General features: G+C 36.7%; 1 protein-coding gene across 2 annotated transcripts in view; it reads right to left on the reverse strand.

Annotated features, from left to right (window-relative positions):
- Positions 1-629: 629 nt before the first annotated feature.
- Positions 630-17,725, reverse strand: part of gxylt1a (glucoside xylosyltransferase 1a) — a 41,124-nt gene continuing 24,028 nt past the window's right edge. For both annotated transcript variants that reach the window (XM_052030259.1, XM_052030260.1), the window contains 6 exons: positions 16,725-16,917; positions 15,924-16,055; positions 12,313-12,564; positions 8,948-9,071; positions 8,477-8,649; positions 630-2,039 (listed from right to left, as the gene is read on the reverse strand). In XM_052030259.1, coding sequence (XP_051886219.1) covers positions 1,878-2,039; positions 8,477-8,649; positions 8,948-9,071; positions 12,313-12,564; positions 15,924-16,055; positions 16,725-16,917 — 1,036 coding nt within the window. In that variant the 3' untranslated portion in view covers positions 630-1,877. The remainder of the gene's footprint in view (positions 2,040-8,476; positions 8,650-8,947; positions 9,072-12,312; positions 12,565-15,923; positions 16,056-16,724; positions 16,918-17,725) is intronic.

The raw sequence follows: 17,725 nt of genomic DNA on the forward strand, positions 1-17,725 counted from the left end.
AAAACTGGAAATCAGAGTCAGGATAATGTTACACAAGTTTTTTATCATATGTCCTCTTAGAAACTATTTCTACTGATATTAACTTACCAAAGTCAAGTATAATCCCCTTTTTCCAAGTTTCTTCCAGGAATTAAAGCTACATTTACAAGTGTGGTCAAGTTCTATGAGAGCAGTACTCAAACGGAACCTCTCAACATTCGTGCAGTATTCTTGTTTGCTGCTGCTAAACTCGAGGATTAGGAAGAACTTGGGCTTTGTATCTCTGATCTTTCTATAAAGTGTAGATAAACATTTGCTCTCAATTGCTAGAGGTGTAGAAATTCCTGTTCAGTTTGCTGGTGAGCATAATGGCAGATCACCATAAAATTCAAAATATGATATAAATAACTAATATTCAAAAAAATAGATTGTCTATCTTGCCACCTGTTTTTATCCATTGCTCTGGCATTTCAGACAGCTGGCCTACCAGACCTTAGGTGAGCTAACTATAAACTGAACACCAACTGCTCATGTTCATTTATGATCATCTTCCCCAGGATTAATCTCAAGGCTTCTAACCAATTTCTTATATTCTTGCTCTGGTGTTTGCAACTTATTTGGATGATCTCAGAGCAATATGTACACTGGTTCATGAACAGATTTGACACTGTTTTATTCATTAAAATACACATTGCATTTTCACATTTACTGTAACAATATTTTAAGTTTGTCATTTAAAATATCCTTAGATGTAGATAATTCCAAACTTCTATAAAATGTTTGGTACTTATTTTTAATAACTACATTCCACCAGGGATTTCAATCTGAAAGAACTAAAATATTAAGCAATCAGCCAAAAAGATCATGAAATGATGGCACTCAGTTCTCACTAATTTATCTCTAAATTACAACTACGTCAATTTCATTTAGTCGTCTGGTACATTTACATGGTTTACACAGTATCCCATTTCTCAGAAGCTGCAGGAAAAGAAAACACTATGGCAAGCAGTAAACAAGTATTTTACTCTGCTAAACAAAATTTGACTGTCAAGAAATGAGTGAATACATTTCAGTCCAGGCTGGCTAAAATTTGTTATCTTTAATTACAGGAGTTATGAGTTTTCCTGCAATATCAGCTATAAGACAAATTCCAGCAACATATTGAAGTGGTTAAAAAAAAAAGTACTGGGCATCACATCTGTGTGTTTTAGGGTGCAAACTTAAACATTCTGCATTTAAACTCAAAATGAAGCTAAAACACACAAAGCAATTTCTTTCATTTTCTAAAATAATTGGAAAAACTATTCTTAAGAGGTACCAATTTGGTATATTTTCTGGCATGAATATCTTTATTGCTGGAAAATTGTAACTGGCTGAAGTGAACTACTTTTAGTTGTTCATCAATAATCAAAAAAAATTAATCAATTCACTTACATGTTCTCACACTATTATAATAGGCAAAGATTCTAACAGAGCAAAAACATCTTTTGTGGTGCTATACAAGACTTGATTGTCATGAACATACAACACTTCTGAAGTTAACTTCGCACCACACAATTTCAGATTAATTACCTTCATATTGAAACACATTAAACAGATTGTCAGTCCTAATATACCTTCACTTGACAGAATAACACTTGCGTCTCTGTAAACATTGTCTTCCACTAAATAAATTCTTCAGTTTTTAAAAAGAGGTAAAATTAGTGCTCAAATGGAGATAATGACTACATTTATAGGTTTCAATGAAAATACCCATGCCTATACAGTGATTGGTGTCAGTTATCTCATTTCAATTTGCCTCCTCGTGTTTAAAAACATCTCTTGTTTAGGTTATGAGAAAAGGTCAAATTCCTAAAGTTCAAGGCAAAAATACATTCTGAAAAAGTGATTTCACAAAATCACCTCCCTCTTGAAATTTTTCCCTGTAAAGTTCTTATGCTCTTCTGCAGCCGTTGTGTGAAGACTTGATGGATCTTTCCACAATAAGTATTTGTAGTTTTCTGCAGTTCTTTTTCAAGTGGATATAGGAGTGAATGGATGGGATCTTCTCCGAAAGGGTACTGTAGAGATTGCAAGAAAAAAAGGCTTAACAATTAATGAATTAAATCAAAGTAGCAACTAAATTTTAAGTAAAAAAAAATACATTTTCTTTTGTTTACAAAGGAAAACAATTGAATATCAAATGACGGCTTACTATTTAGGTGCACCCAAATTTTCTCAGGTTTTCAGGAATTCAAAAGCAGCTGAATGGATGTTAGAGAGATCAGTGAAAAGACAATTTCACTAAAACAATTTATGAATTTACCACCCAACTTAGGGACAGTGAAATATTCAGATATAATAATGTTTTGCCTATCGTTTCCTAAAGAGTGGAATGATTTGCTCAGGCCTTTCCTGCCACATTGCCCTACAATTGGGATACTGCCATTGTTGTCCAGGGTTTAATAAGGTACATGCAAACTTATAACTTAGCTGAACTATTGGACTATGAAAAACAGGGAAGGACACAAATGGGACAAAGAAGGTTCTGCTGAAGGAATGTGCAGCCTGGGTCCAAAGTAAAAAGCACAACCACAAAAAGTGATAACCTTTTAGCACAGAAAATCAAGGAGGAGCATTATTTTGGATAGAGCTGAGAAACAACGGGCAGAATCCATTGGTGGGAGTTGAATGTTGGCCTCCAGACAGTAGAGCATTGTATAAACATCAGGAAATTAGTAGAGCATACAACAAGGTTAATAACATAATCATGGGAGACTTTAATCTACATAGACTGGTCAAATCTAATTAGCAGTAATATCTTGGAGGATGAATGTATGGTGTGTAAAAAAGAGCAGAAAGTCAGTATGTTGAGAAATCAAATAGGGAACAAATCCACTGTTATGTAATGAAAGGATTAATTGATGATTTAGTGACGAAGTGGCCTTCAGAGAGTAACAGAGTACAATGGGAAACTATATTAAAAAGGTATGACAGTACCTTTCAGTACATAAGCTAACAAATAATATATACCCCTTTCAGGCAAAAATTGGAAGCGATCCAGCTATGGCATCAAGTAATGCTAGATCAAAGGAAAAGGTTTGTAATTTTGCCAGTAAAAGCAGCAAGCCTGACAACTGAAAAAAAATCTCAGAATATAACAGAGAGCCAAGACATGACTAAAGAATGAAGAAGTAGAATACAAGAACATTGCAGCAAACAAAACAAAAACAGACTGCAAGAGCTTCTACAGGTATCTCAATAGGAAGTGATTAGCTGCAGTTAAAGTGGGTCTCTTATGGACTCAGGCAGGGGAAATTATATTGGAGAATAAAAAGGAAGATGGGTCAGAAAAAATAAAACAAATATTTCGAGTCAATCTTCACCGAAGACACAGAGACATCTTAAAAGGTATGGAAATATAGATCAAGGCTGAATGAGATCAAAGAAAAGCATTAGGAAATAAAAAATAGTACTGGAAACCTTAACAGGGATAGAAGCTGATACCTCCCCAGGACTTGATGATCTGCTTCCTAGACTGCGAAGGAAGTGGTTACGGGAGGTAGTGAATGCACTGGTAGGCATCCTCCAAAATTCTCTAGGTTCTGGAAAGGTGGGAGAGAAAATAGGGAACTGCTGACCAGCTTTTCTGACATTATTAGTTGGAAAAATGCTAGAATGTATCCAGGCTGAGAAACAACTTGGAGTCTGTTGGTCAGTTTCTCCACCAACTTTCAAACCTTCAGTATGTATGCCACCAGGGCCAGCTGCTTTGGTGGTCTTCAATCTTTATCATCTGCCAAACTTCTGGTTGGTTTACTGATAAGAGCATTCCTGACAACTGCTTTGCAGAACACCTCCATTCAGTCCACAAGCATAACCTTGAGCTTCCAGTTGTCTGTCACATTAATTCTCCAACCCACTTCCACTTTTGAAACCTGTTGGTGTTTGGCTTCCAAAACCTGTTTCAACAAAGTCTAATGAAAGCTCAAGCAACAACACTGCATCTTCTGATGAGGCACACTGCAGCCTTCTGGACTTGAGGCTGAACTCAACTATTTCAGATAATTAGCAATTCTAGCCTTGGTATTTTATTTCCAGCATCCATTATTTACCCCTTCCTATTTCTGTTGATAATGTCACAAATTCAGTTGCCTTCTATTTATATACTCCTTCCTGCTCTACCTATTGTCATTCTTTAATAACTTCTTTACCCAGCTCCGCTATCACTATATTTCATCTCTGCTGCCATAACCCTAACACAGACCTTCCCCTTTGTTCTCCTCAGTTTCCTCCCCACCCTAAAACTGGTTTTACTTCCAACTTTTCCACATTGACATGAAAGGTCATTAACCTGAAATGTTAACTATATTTTTTGAAAGATGCTGCCTGACCTGCTGAATAATCCCAGCAATATTCAGTTTTGTGTGTGAATTCAAGAGAGTTTGCCTGAAACACCCTTGGATGCACTGAAAACAAGCTATGAATTATCAGCGAGTTGTGGGATTTCTTTCATCCTTTGGATTCACCACTTGTTTTTCATTTTCCAATCTTCTTCTTGGACTTCACCTTTAAGCCTTTGTTAACTGCTTCCGAATAAATGTAGGGCGGTTTGGGGCAGTTTAAAGCTGGAGCTTGTGACAACAAATTCACAGCGTACACACGTGTGATGATGCTGCTGGGAATTGACCTCCCCACTACAACTAAAACTGTATCTGCAGGCCCAGGAAAATAAGGAACGGCATGTGTACACATTCTCTACTTATTCTATCTCATCCTTCATTTCTGTTCTCTTTCCTGCCTTCCTAACCTCGATTTCTTTCCATTACCTGTGCCCATCAAAGAGATATGCCTGGGTGGCAGGGCACAGCCTGGGCAGATCTCTTGCTGACATTAACTGCAATTAAAAATCTATTACAGGCATCACTGGTTGTGGGATTCTTTGAATTACCATCCTTGTTCTGACCTCTCTTTCAGATATTACTCTTGGCTGAGATAGCTACATGCACATGAACTTGAGGGATTCTCAAATAAAGCTCACACTGTGAAGGATGGTGATTTTGAGGTTGGGCAGGAAGGAAATTCTGGCCTCCTAGCACAAGGGAATGGAAAGTATTTGCACTCTGAGGCTTGTGTGTGATTACTGAGGCTTTTGAAATAAAAGCTATTATTATGTATATTTTCCTTAATGATCTGGAGAATAACCATTAAGGTTTAATGGTCAAAGTTTAGTAATGGATAACCAGCAAGTGCTGCATTTTGTTGTCACTTTCTTCTTTCATTTATTTAACACTTCGTATAATATCCCTAGTTAGAGGAAACAGTACGATTCATTGAGCCTGTGCTGCTCCCAGGATCATCTGTTATACTGTGGGGCTTATTGCGTCCTTGCCTACAAAAAGTCTCAGCCACAACCCAACCCTTACCATGGCAATGCTAGCCTAGGCTGTTGAAGCACAAGCAACATGTCAGATTGCTAAACTAGTAAAGGCAGTAGGAAGACATCAAGAACAACAAAAGCTATTGATGTGTATTTGCATTAAATGTCCACCATGATAAAATACTCAAACATGGAAAAAAATGAGGATAGGTTTCGGATTGATTGAATTGTTTGAATAAAACAGTACCACCAAGATGGTGAAGGCACAACAATACTCCGAGCACCTGTGTAATCATGATTCAGGGATGTTTGGAGAAGAAGAAAGAGGAAAGAATTAAACTAAGTAGGGTTTCTATTGACTAATTTGGTTTGAAGCAGATCACAAGACTAATGCTGAAGTTGACAAGCAGAATATTTTTTTTTAAAATCAGGATGTCAAAATTTAAATCTGGCACCTCTGCAAAATTTAGGGTGACAACAGTGGTTAATTTACTGGACTAGTCATCTGGATGCCTGGACTAATAATAGAGGCATAAAACCATATCCATCCAAGGCAGCAATGGAAATTAAATTCAGCTGATCATCAGAATTAAAACAAACTAGACATTAGTAATGATAACCACAAAATTACAAGATTGTCATAAAAATCCATCTGGCTCACTGATATCCTTAAGGGGAGGAAATTTGCTTGGTTTGGCCTATGTGTGACCTCAGACCTACCAATGTGATTGATTCTAAAATGCCCCTTGAAAGAGCCCAGCAGGCCACTCGGTTGATTAGCGATAAAAGGGCAATAAATGCTGGCCCTGCTTGTGATGCCCAGAAACCAGGAAATGAATAAAGTAAAAACTGCTTCCTATTATTATGACTGGGGAGTTTGCAATACCCTCTGAGAAACCTGACAGTTTCCCATCTGACACATTGGAAAATTCTGCATCATGGGCATGAGATCTTCATTTCCACTTTTGGATGCATGGCACAATAAAATCCACTTTCTCCTGCCTGCCTGATTTGCAGCTTTGCCAAAAAAGCTGTTATTTCTAACTTTGATATGGTGGCTAGATGCTTATATCACAGAGACATTATATAACAGTCTGAATATCATTTCTTTACGTACATCACAAGTTACATTGTATAAATATTAGTTTTCAGACTAATAGTGCATCTAAAATGACTGAATTGTGTTTTTTAAATAAAGCCTATTTTATAGAGGGTAGTATGTCCTTTAGAATAGTAGACCAAAGGAAGTATGTACTTATCAATTACTTGCATAAATTCCAAGGGCAACCTAAAACATGAAAAACTTCTGATCACTTAACATATTATCATGGGATTTAATGAGAATTTTTGTAGCAATCCAAAAAATACTATAGACACTCAATTGACCTTGCCACCAATGAAGCCAGAGTTAATGATCCTGGTCTAAATAACAATTAATCTTTGAATGATCTCAATTAGACTTTATAGTCTTAAATGGACACAATCTACATTCTGGCAGCAGAAAAATTCATTGCATTTTGCATGCTGTAATGTTCCTGCCTTAATGAACTAGCAATCATGAGTGAGTAGGATCAGTTATATTTGTTACATACACCTTAGCCAATAAATCTACTCTAGATTATTAGGGCGATTTCTCTCCTCATATTTCTAAGCACTTCAAAAAAAAACTCTTTAAATGTTTTAATGTTTCAAGTGGATTGACCTTAATGCTAACATACACAGAATACAAAATAAGACCATCAAGGAAATTGCATTGAGTGATAAAAGCACTTTATATATACAGCTTTATGATACTCACAGGACATAGACTGCAATCAAAGTTTTATAGCAATACACTTCCGCTGTAATCAATACAGTCTCAAATCCTAAATTGGAGATATCTTAATTTCTATTGTGGCAATTGCAGTCAGTGAAAAGGCAACTGGTTGATTTGCTATTTTTTATGATATAAAATATAACTGAATTTTAGGCAATATTTATTTTACAGCCCAAAAGATATTGAATATCAAAATTTCTAAGCAAGCCAATGCATTTAAGCAGCATGTATATGGCACACCTCTGTGTACTTGACCATTTCACAATTTTCAAAATAAATTAGAACCATTAGATTGTGCTGTGTATAGAACTTAATCTTCAATGCCAGCATATCTTTCCTTTGGCAAGGAGACTAAAGGTGCACATGGTACTCCAGGTGTGTCTCAACAAAGCCCTGCAAAACTGCAGCAAACATCCTTTGCTTTTTAGTTCAGTTACTTTGAAATAAAGGCTAATACCATTTTCTCTTCTTATTACTTACTGTATTATTAACCATCTGTAATTCATGTACACAAATCTCTGCGAATTGAAATATTTAATACTTGCTATTTCATCCTACTGGAGTCAGTACATACACATATTACTACGCCCATCTTTCTGCTCAGTTAACCAGCCCATATCCTTCTCACAATTACTTCCACATCGAGCTTCATCATTAGCAACTTGGGTACATCACTTCATTCCAGCCATTGATAGACATTAAATAACAAACCCAAGCACAGATCCTTGCAGCATTCCATGTAAAATTAAACAAGTTTTAATTTATATTCTAGTGTTTTGAAATGCTAATGGATGTCATTAAACAACTAGCAAAAGGAATAATCTTATGATGTATTTATTTATACAAGGTTAATGAGTACAAAAGGAACTCACAACTGCTGCACACTTGAATGGGAGGACTTTATGTACACAAGAGTGTATTACCTGCCAGAGTGCTGGCTTTAATTGATGCAACTTTGCTGCAGCATGAAAAAGAAAAAATGTCCCCATGTGCATTGGACTAATTACAAAGGCCATTACTATTGATTTTTAGAGAAAAATAACTACTGCTACATCATATTTCAATACTGGAAACCATTGCTCGAAATTCCCAGACTTAAAACATGTAACTGGAGCCAAGTAAATAACATCGTATGAGTGAAAAATGAATTCACAGAGCAGCACCAGACCCAGAGGCAGTTGCATTGCATAAATTTCACAAGAATGCTTCTTTGCAACTGCATTAAAATATTACACTATGGTACATCAATGGATAATTTCAAACAGAGTGAATAAAAAGCTTTAATTATTTTTGAGACTACATCTCTAGGATACAGTACTTACATTTTTTATTGCTCTGTACACAGCCCTGAAAGCTGGCTGCTTTTCATCATGGTAGACTCCTCGATTTCCATGAAGAACAAAGATTCCTTCGTCTTCTGCCGCTTTGCAGTTGCTGCCATACATACAGTGGTCTGGGCGATAGTTCCATTGACATGGAAAAATAAAGAGACTTTCTGCAATAGGATAAAGGTGATACTAAATTAGTGCACTGTAAACGATTTTTCAGATTAGTCATTACTATTTTAAGTACAAATTGGATTTTTGAAAGAAATACAAGTATTCCACATTAATTTTTCTGGTATGCATCAAATATAGAATCATTCTTGCAGTAGGTTTTTTAACCATTCAACAGGCTGTACCATTTGAAATTAAAATGGCATCAAAAATTCTCAACTCAAACCGCATTGTCAAAAAGTTACTTAAACTACTAATGCAGAAGGATGTAACCAACAAGGGAAACATGATATTTACCTGGGTTGTAATAGAAAACAATATTGAGTAAATCTTGGTCTCCCCAGGTGATGTTGAGTTTGTACTTTTTGAAGAGAGGTAGAAGCAAATCTTCCCATTTGAGCCGTGCAGTTGTCATATCATTCTACACAACAGAAAGAATATACTAATTTTAAACAGAAGAATAAATTGTTTCCCTGGATGAAGAACTTCCAGACAAGTGGAATGGACATACTGAACCATTCAAAAATCAAGATCCAAGCACCAATAAGTTATCCATTTGCCGACACATCAAGCAAGTCCCTAATGGAAATTTTGTGCTGTCTTGATATCAACTGTTGATTATTTTGGACAGAGAAAAAAAAATGCAGTTTTTCATCATCAAACACACCATACATTGGTCCAAATGCTTGAAGCACATTTTGTACCCAGTTTACACTAGCTTGTGAACATCAAAAGAGACCACAAATGGGCATTATCAGACCTTAAAGCTGTCAGAACAAATTTGCTAAATTGTGTTTCAGACAGTTCAGCCTAAAGCAATTCCACTCATGGATAGATTTACAAAGAGAAATTCCCCTTCTACTATTCTGCACCATATCCTTTCTCCCCCCCCCCCCGCATATGTGTTTGCTCAATTTATCCCAAATTGGAAAAATGCTAGTTATTTGAATTACTATCACAATCTACATAGTTTCTACTCTCAGTTACAAAGTGTTTCCCTAATTCCCTTGTAGTGATTATCTGGCATTCATTTCCTCAGGGGCCCCAATCATGTCACGTCTCACCCTTCTCTTTCCTACAGAAAAGCGCCCTTCAAGTTCCTTTTGCTACTTTATTGCACACACGCACACAGAGAGCACCATCAATCCAGGATGCCATGTAAATGAAACAATTACATACTCTATTTTTCCATTTCTTTGTACCAGCACTGATAAGCATCTACTACTGCATACACAACCATACCAGCTATTCATTTGTGAATAAGATTGACAATTAGTGCTCAATTGGGTAATTTTAGGCTGTTGACCCATTATGTAAAAAAAACTCAACAACTTAAAACTCAGAGGATTAAAGCTGGTACAAAGAGGAAACATTCAAGCAGGCAGTATCTGAACACATAAAGATGCAAAACTGCCTCCTCTTATTATGACATTTAGTCTTTTGTCCCGCATGAGTGGTTCAGAAATGAAACAGATGTTAAACACCAAAACTGAATTTTGTAACAGATTTTAACTGTTTTTTTAAAATTTCACAAGATGCAAGGAATGCTAGCAAAACCAGATCGTGAAACAGTCTTCATTTCAAGAGCTGCAAGGACATCACATTAAGCACAGTCACAAACGTGGCAAATGCCTTTTAGACTTTTAGTTCAAGTTCATGCTAAGTAACAAAACAGACAATGTCCCTACTACAGCTGGAAGTACTACACTGTTCAGTTAAAGGATGGCTTTGATAAGTTAAAGATTAATGCAAGACTAAGAGATTGACAGAGTGGATGCTTAGAGCCTGGAGTAACATGTGCAATTATGGTCTCCGTAATATAATTGTTTTTGATACAATAGAACAAATATTCACTTGATGAATTCCAGAGTAGAAGATGCTTGACCTTTGATGAGAAACTGAGTAGGATGGACCTCCAACAGTTCCAAGAGGTGATTTTACCAAAACTTAGGTTTCTGAGTAAGGGATTGAGAGGGGTGTGGATCGATGGTTTACGGTGTCTAGAAAATCTGGATGTAGGCTAGGCCATGGTCCTGAGAGGAGAAATAATTTCTTTGTTCACACAGCTACGAATCTCATACCTGGAGGTATGTGCCCTGTGCTAATTAAGTATATTCAGTACTATCTATTAATATTAGTCAAAAGGAAAACAATGGAAATTGGACAGAAAACAGGACAAGACAGGATCAGGAAGGATCTTACCGAATGACAGAACAGGCTTAAACAGCCCATATGGTTCACAGCCATTCATAATATTTTTAAAACAAAATTTCTACCCTTACCTTTTAATATTGCAAAGTTATGCAACTGTGAAGTACAATTGCAGGTAAAGTATTTGAGACAATAGCTTTTTTTTTCCAAAAGCGGCCTACACATCAAACTGGTTCACACCACTGAAAGGCCTTGGGTTTAGATGCTTCTTCCAATTCCAAGAGCAGGTGGAGTTGCTAAACTCTAAGCTTTGAAATTGAAAGGGGTATCAAATATAACATGCAATTCTTTAAAATATCTAACTGTCCAAGTTTTGCTGATCATTCCATTCAAAGTGCACGTAAAATTACCACAACAAATGCCAAAACCACTTCGCTAACAAAAATGCTGATAAAAATGTGATAATTATTACAATGCTCTTCGATGTATAATATTCCATAAATAAAAAAATGAAGCACGTTATTGGAGCGAATTTGATAAAATGCAAATGCATGTGAAAAATATTCCTCAATAATCCATATAGATTTCATTACAAAAGTGATAAATGAACTCCTAATTATGCACAGCAGTCTATAGTTTGAGTAGTGCAGAGCTACAAATCTAACTCAACAGAAAATACAGCATTGCAATGCCTTACCCAGTTTTCCCATAAAAATAAGCAATTTTATCTCCTTTAAGCATGTTTTAGTTGGAAAACAAGCCAATGTGAAACTCGGAGCTTGTGACATATCGAATAATACTGAACAATTAGTTTTTTCTCCCCCCATACATGTAATTTTAAATCAAGCACTTTAAGATGACAGCCCAATATCGCCATCCTCTGGTCAAAGCACTTACTAAAATACAATCCCTCAGAATATACTCCAAGATCTTAGATTGCAGCTATTAATTAAGAAAATTTCTTCTGCATCATTATTCTCTAATTTGATCATGAACTCTATTACTCTGATGCTAACTAATGAACATCAGCTATTATCTTAAAAGGTCTGTTCTTGAATGATTACAGTGATATCAGCAACCTGAGCTAAAAGAGTCAGGATAAAAAAAAGCAAGGACATTGGCAATATCATTCAGGGTTACCCAACTTGATCACTATTCAAATAGTAAACTGGAGCCAGGAATTAGGTTCACTATGTAAATTTTATTGATCAGATGTTTCCTGGCAATTGATTTTTATACTTGTGTCATTTTCATTTAGTTAGATCTAAACTTGCACTAAATGATTTTTTAATTTGTTCTTAAAAACCAACTCAATACTACAATAATTAAGCCATAAAAGACAATGAACTAACAATGGTTTAATAGATCTCATGCTGCACTAGAATTAACTCAGAAGATATCAATTTGTATTCGTTTGCTTCCTACATCCTTTAAAGCACAAAGATAGATCAAACACAACAGGCATGTAATATTACAGCATTTAATATGACCAAGAGTCCAGATGCACTTACTTTGAAGTACTTTTTTCGAATTCGGGTCATATTCATCATCATTACTCCAGAGTTGATTCCAGTTTTACCATAATATGGATGCCTGGCAAAACGGTTGTACCAGCCAATTCGTGGCTCCTCGTGTTCTGGTGCCATTCCAGCAATCTGAGTTTGATTGAAATCTTCAAAAAATGCCCATATGTCATCCATAGGACGCAGAAAAAGGACATCAGTATCTACATAGAGCAAGGAATCCACGTCTTTCAGGATCAACTTAAAAAACAAGAACATATCAGGAAGAACTATTAAACAGGTAAAATAGATGTTCTTGAATCATCACAGTGTGGACGTATCAAGAGAACTGATTGCTCAAGATATTTCTATTTGGCATAGATCACACCGTGGAGTCAGGTGTCCAGCTCCAAGTGTTTTAAATAAAAGGCAAAATTTTATTTTTCTTTACAATGTCCCAAGCAATTTTTCATAGGTATCTTTGACAGTTTTTTTGTTTAAAATTTTCTTCTTTTACATGTTCATGCACTGGCATTCAATAAGCAATGTTCATTTGAATGTCTAACCACTTATTAGTCTAGCTAAGAGGTTAATCAAGTCTTGGTTAAGGGGCAAACCCAACCTTTCACACATCTGGGCACTACTTAGGTTAAACCCTCCTGCTTAGCACAATATAAAAAATACTTAGAGGTAACTACTTTTTTTGGTGCTGCTCCATCCTCCTTGTTCCTGTGCACCAAGCTTTACAACTAGTGGTGAGAGACAACCTTTGTGACATTTATGTAGAATAGTGCTTTTGTGTGCCATCCAAACAAAAGTTTTTCACTGCATCTCAGTACATGTGACAAAAATAAACCAATTTATCATACAGGCAACTGGAAAATTTCATTAAAAAAATTGGGACTCTATGTGTGCCAATACCAGAATTCACCATATTAATGTAGTCGTAAAATATTAAAAGCACTTAAAGGGGCTGGGAACATTCAGGATTACAAATGCAATTTCGTCAAAGAATTGACAACTATTTACAGGTCCTCCCCAGGTAATGACAGGATTCCATTCCAGAGAATGGTTCGTAACCCGAACAGTTCACAAGTTAGAAATGCGGCCGCAAACTGAGTTCCCAGACAGCAGAAGATGCTGCAGCCTCACAGCAGCTGACAAAGCCATCCCACTGGTCTCCAAAACCCTTGTTTGTACGTGAGGGCTATACATAAGTTGGGTATTCGGAAGCTGAGGACCTATTTTTCATATGACGGTTATGAAAACTGGTCAAAGCATTAAGGAAGATTTTCTTATCACAAAGTGTTTGACATGGTTAATCAACCTATATATAAATGGAGTTAATGTGAAAAATACTAACTAAGAAATAGAAGCAGCAGTAGGCCATTCAGCCCCTCAAGACTGCTTCAACTTTCATGAGATGATCTTTCATGGCTGATCTTCTACCTCAGCACCATTTTCCTGCCTCATCTCCATATACTGTGAATTCTGCTAATATCCAGAAATTCCCGAGGTTCAAGCTCAAAACTATGGGATGAAACTCCAATATGGTATTGCTATACTGTTGGAGCTGCTACATTCCATCTTCCAAAAAGAAAAAAAATGCCCAGAGGCAGATGAAAACAAAAATGACCTGGCATTATTTTGATGAACAGAGGAGTAGTCTAGTGCCCTATTCAATCTTTATTCCCAAAAAAAAGGATCATCTCATGATCATCACATTCTTGTTTCTGGGAGCATCAGGAGTAAATTGACCCTCAGGAATGCAAGTTGGAACCTTAATTTTTTGTCTTTGAGATAAGAGTGCTTCCAACTGAATCACAGCTGGAATGCTAACACAATGCTACTGTTTTTGTTTTGTTTTGTTTGAATGTATGAAGGCACGGTAGCGTAGCGGTTAGCGCGACGCTATCACAGCGCCAGCGATAAGGGTTCAATTCCCGTCGCTGTCTGTAAGGAGTTTGTACGTTCTCCCGTGTCTGCGTGGGTTTCCTCCAGATGCTCCGGTTTCCTCCCACATTCCAAAGACGTACGGGTAGGTTAATATGGGTTTAAAATGGGCGACGCGGACTCATTGGGCCGGAAGGGCCTGTTACCACGCTGTAAATAAAATTTTAATTTTAAAATTTAAAAAAATTTTAAATTTTGCTGTTGTTTTTTTCTTATCATCTCAGGCTTTGGGTTAGTTCTTAGAGTAACCAGAAAGTGATTTCATCCATTTTCTACAGTTAGATTATTGATGCAGTTAATATTATATTTTTTCTTTATTCATACTTAAAAAGTCAACGAACAATTGCTATTAGCATCATCATTTAATGGTATTTTTAAAGATATAAATTTCCTCATCTTCATTTGGGTTTCCTACATTATAAATTGTGATTCCACTTCTAAAATACATGGCTGCAAAGTACTTTGGTCCTAAAATCAATATAAATGGGAATCTTTTTGATCATTAAATAGATAGGCAAGTGATTTTGAGTAACATAACTGTTGTGACGGATCACAAGATAAAACAAACATCCAAAATATATCACCATCTTTTCTAAGATAGTCCCTCATACTGGAAAATGACTTGCTTTGACTCCAATGCTGTGAGCTCCAAGTTGGATGATAAGACCAACAAGGAACTCGCAGACTCTGCCACTGGTGGCATTTGACTGGGCAGGTGGGTAGATAATTCCTAAAGTAGTGCACATTTTCTATCATTTATATTCAGCTTCTGTGTACTCCTAACAAAGGGATTCAAAGTTCTCAATGCCATTCTGAATGCTCCTTTTCCATTTTGAGCAGACGTGGACCAAGAATACACACAAGTCAATAGGGACCTTACACATCTTCCAAGAATGTTTTGAGATCATTATTGAATCATTCTCACTGTTCACCTGATAACCTCTTAGCATGAAGGAAACATGATTGTTTCAGGAGTTAGGTGTTGGGCATGCAAATAATGTGGCCTGCCTATTGGAGCTGAAAGAATAGGATTATAGCTTCATTGCTGGAGAGGTTGACCTGAAAAAGGACTTTGACTTTGCTCATTCTACCTCCCATAAACAGCCATTGTCTCAGATCATAGAGGAAGTCAGGGATCACTGAAACCCATTAGGCCATGAGCTTTGCACTGGGTTTGGGGCCTTGATCTTTAAATACATAGGCAGCCAAAGGCTGTGCTGGCACACTGAAGGTGATGTAGATTTCATCATTGACATCTGCCTTTCTTGAGTGGCAGCTTTCAAGATGTGGGAAGTGATTCACTGTTTCCAGGGTTTTCCTGTGGACTTGTACATTATGCTGTTGGACGGAGGCAATAGCAAGTGTAAAAGACAATATCCTTCCAGTGGGCACTCACTGTCTCCGCCTTTGATCTCCTTTGCCCTAGACCCTCAGTAGAGTGGAGCCTCGAGTGCTTGGGCTGTAGTTGATCAGAACAGCAATAAATAATCCACATGTCATGATTAAAAGCGAATTGATCCACATGTAGTTTTTCCACCCACAATCTTTTCTTTAGGTCAAAGGTTTTCTGTTGGACCTCAGCCCACAGATTCCTCTGAAGTTATCCCAAACTCTATTCCACTCAACCTCCAACATTTAGTCCCATGTTCCTCTTAAACATTTCTTACAGGTAAAAAGAGTCTCTGTGAAGCACACGGTTTGAAGAGTTTCTTCCATACTGCTGCAGTATCAGCTGGAAATGTAATTGGGTAGATGGTGTGACTGAACTTCTGATGAAATTCCTTCTTCCAGTTTTCCAGCTGCATGTGTAACAGAAAGATTATTAACAGGATATCCTACAAGTTACCTTCTGCCAACAAGTGCAACAAAGTAAATGGCACAAGGGGACCACAATGCATTGGGGTAATTTCTCCAACCAATTTCATGACCCTTTTCATGTTGATAGGATACAAGATAGATCCCAAGTAATTTTTCATTCCGATAGAGTTACAAAAAATGCCAGGGCTACCATCAACTCCAAGCACAACAAAAATGCCAGGGGTAATTCAGAGTACAGACTAAGTTACGGCCGTTTAGATAATGGAAATTCACAAATCACTACCCAGAAATTTGAGATATGGAATAAAATTCACTCTCATGGAATTTATGTGGGAAACATAAATAAATAAAACCACAATTTATTTTCCAACTCACAGTTCTAGACGCATATGCAAATGATACAGCTGTGTGTTATGGGAAATTAAGATATGGACCACTTTCTTGGAACAAAACACCCCCTTCCCCATAACACAGGGGTCAGCTGCACACAAAAATGTTTAACTAAACTAGAAATAAGGAAAAAGTGCTCCAGGAACTTTATTAAAAATTAAAATAATTGCCATGAGAAATTCAATAAATCCATATCGCTTACTGATTTTCTTGATGTGTTTGTAAAGAAATAAAGCATAAATATCAAAGCAGGTACTTACTGAGCTATTGAACTTATCATGGAGTTCATCCTCTGCAAATATGTGGAAACAAAGTGGTTTTTGACTAAATAAAACAGCAGATTTTAGCATAGTCAGGGTTTCTTCCAATCTCTCGCCACAAGCTACCACTGCCAGATGCATCCTCCCTGAAGAACTTAATGAGCCTGTAGAGCTCAGTCTTCCTACTTCATACCTGTAAAATTAATCACACCAAAATTTTGTTAAAATGCATTTTGGACACAAGAGAATTTGTTTTCTAACCATCAAAAGTCAAAATAATCTTAAATCCATTCCTAGATTAATGTATCTACTGATAAAGGGTGCACGTTTTCCTCAGTACAATGATGAGAAATGCATTTCCAGATCTCATTGAAATCAGGTTTTTCCACTGTTGGGCAGCAGAATATTGAACTGGATCTCCCATCCACTGTAGAATCCATCCAATTTTATTGATTAAAATTCAGATAGGTTCCATTAGACCTTTTTAAAAATAAATCATAACTGTGAAATGTTGAGGAAACTCCACACGGATAGCACCCAAGCTCAGAATTGAACCAAAGAGCAGTGACCAGTCTACACGTTGCTATTTTCTTTACACTTCATATCAAGTGAGCTTGTACAATCCCTTCTCCAAATTAAATTTAAGGGTGCATTGTTTCACCAGTACTATTGTAATTAATTTTAACAAATTTCTAGGAAAATGTTGACAGCATGTATTTATGTAACACCATTACTGTAGGAGAGCAAACTCAGGACTGTTATCAGGAAAAGTTGGACCCAGCTGCATAAAGGTGAGTGAAATGGAGTCAATGGACTCAGAGCAGTGTCTGTGATAGGAACTAAAGTTAGAAATTTCTGCTCATTGCTTGTCGTTTGTCAGATTACAATCTATGAACAGTTGACGATGGTGGGGGGTGGGTGCAGGAAATCAAGAATCTTGATGTGATATCCAATGAATATTATAACTGGAAATGAGTAAAGGAGCAATGAAAAACCGGGTG

This window comes from Pristis pectinata, chromosome 15, assembly GCF_009764475.1.
Source record: "Pristis pectinata isolate sPriPec2 chromosome 15, sPriPec2.1.pri, whole genome shotgun sequence".
Classification (NCBI taxonomy): domain Eukaryota; kingdom Metazoa; phylum Chordata; class Chondrichthyes; order Rhinopristiformes; family Pristidae; genus Pristis; species Pristis pectinata.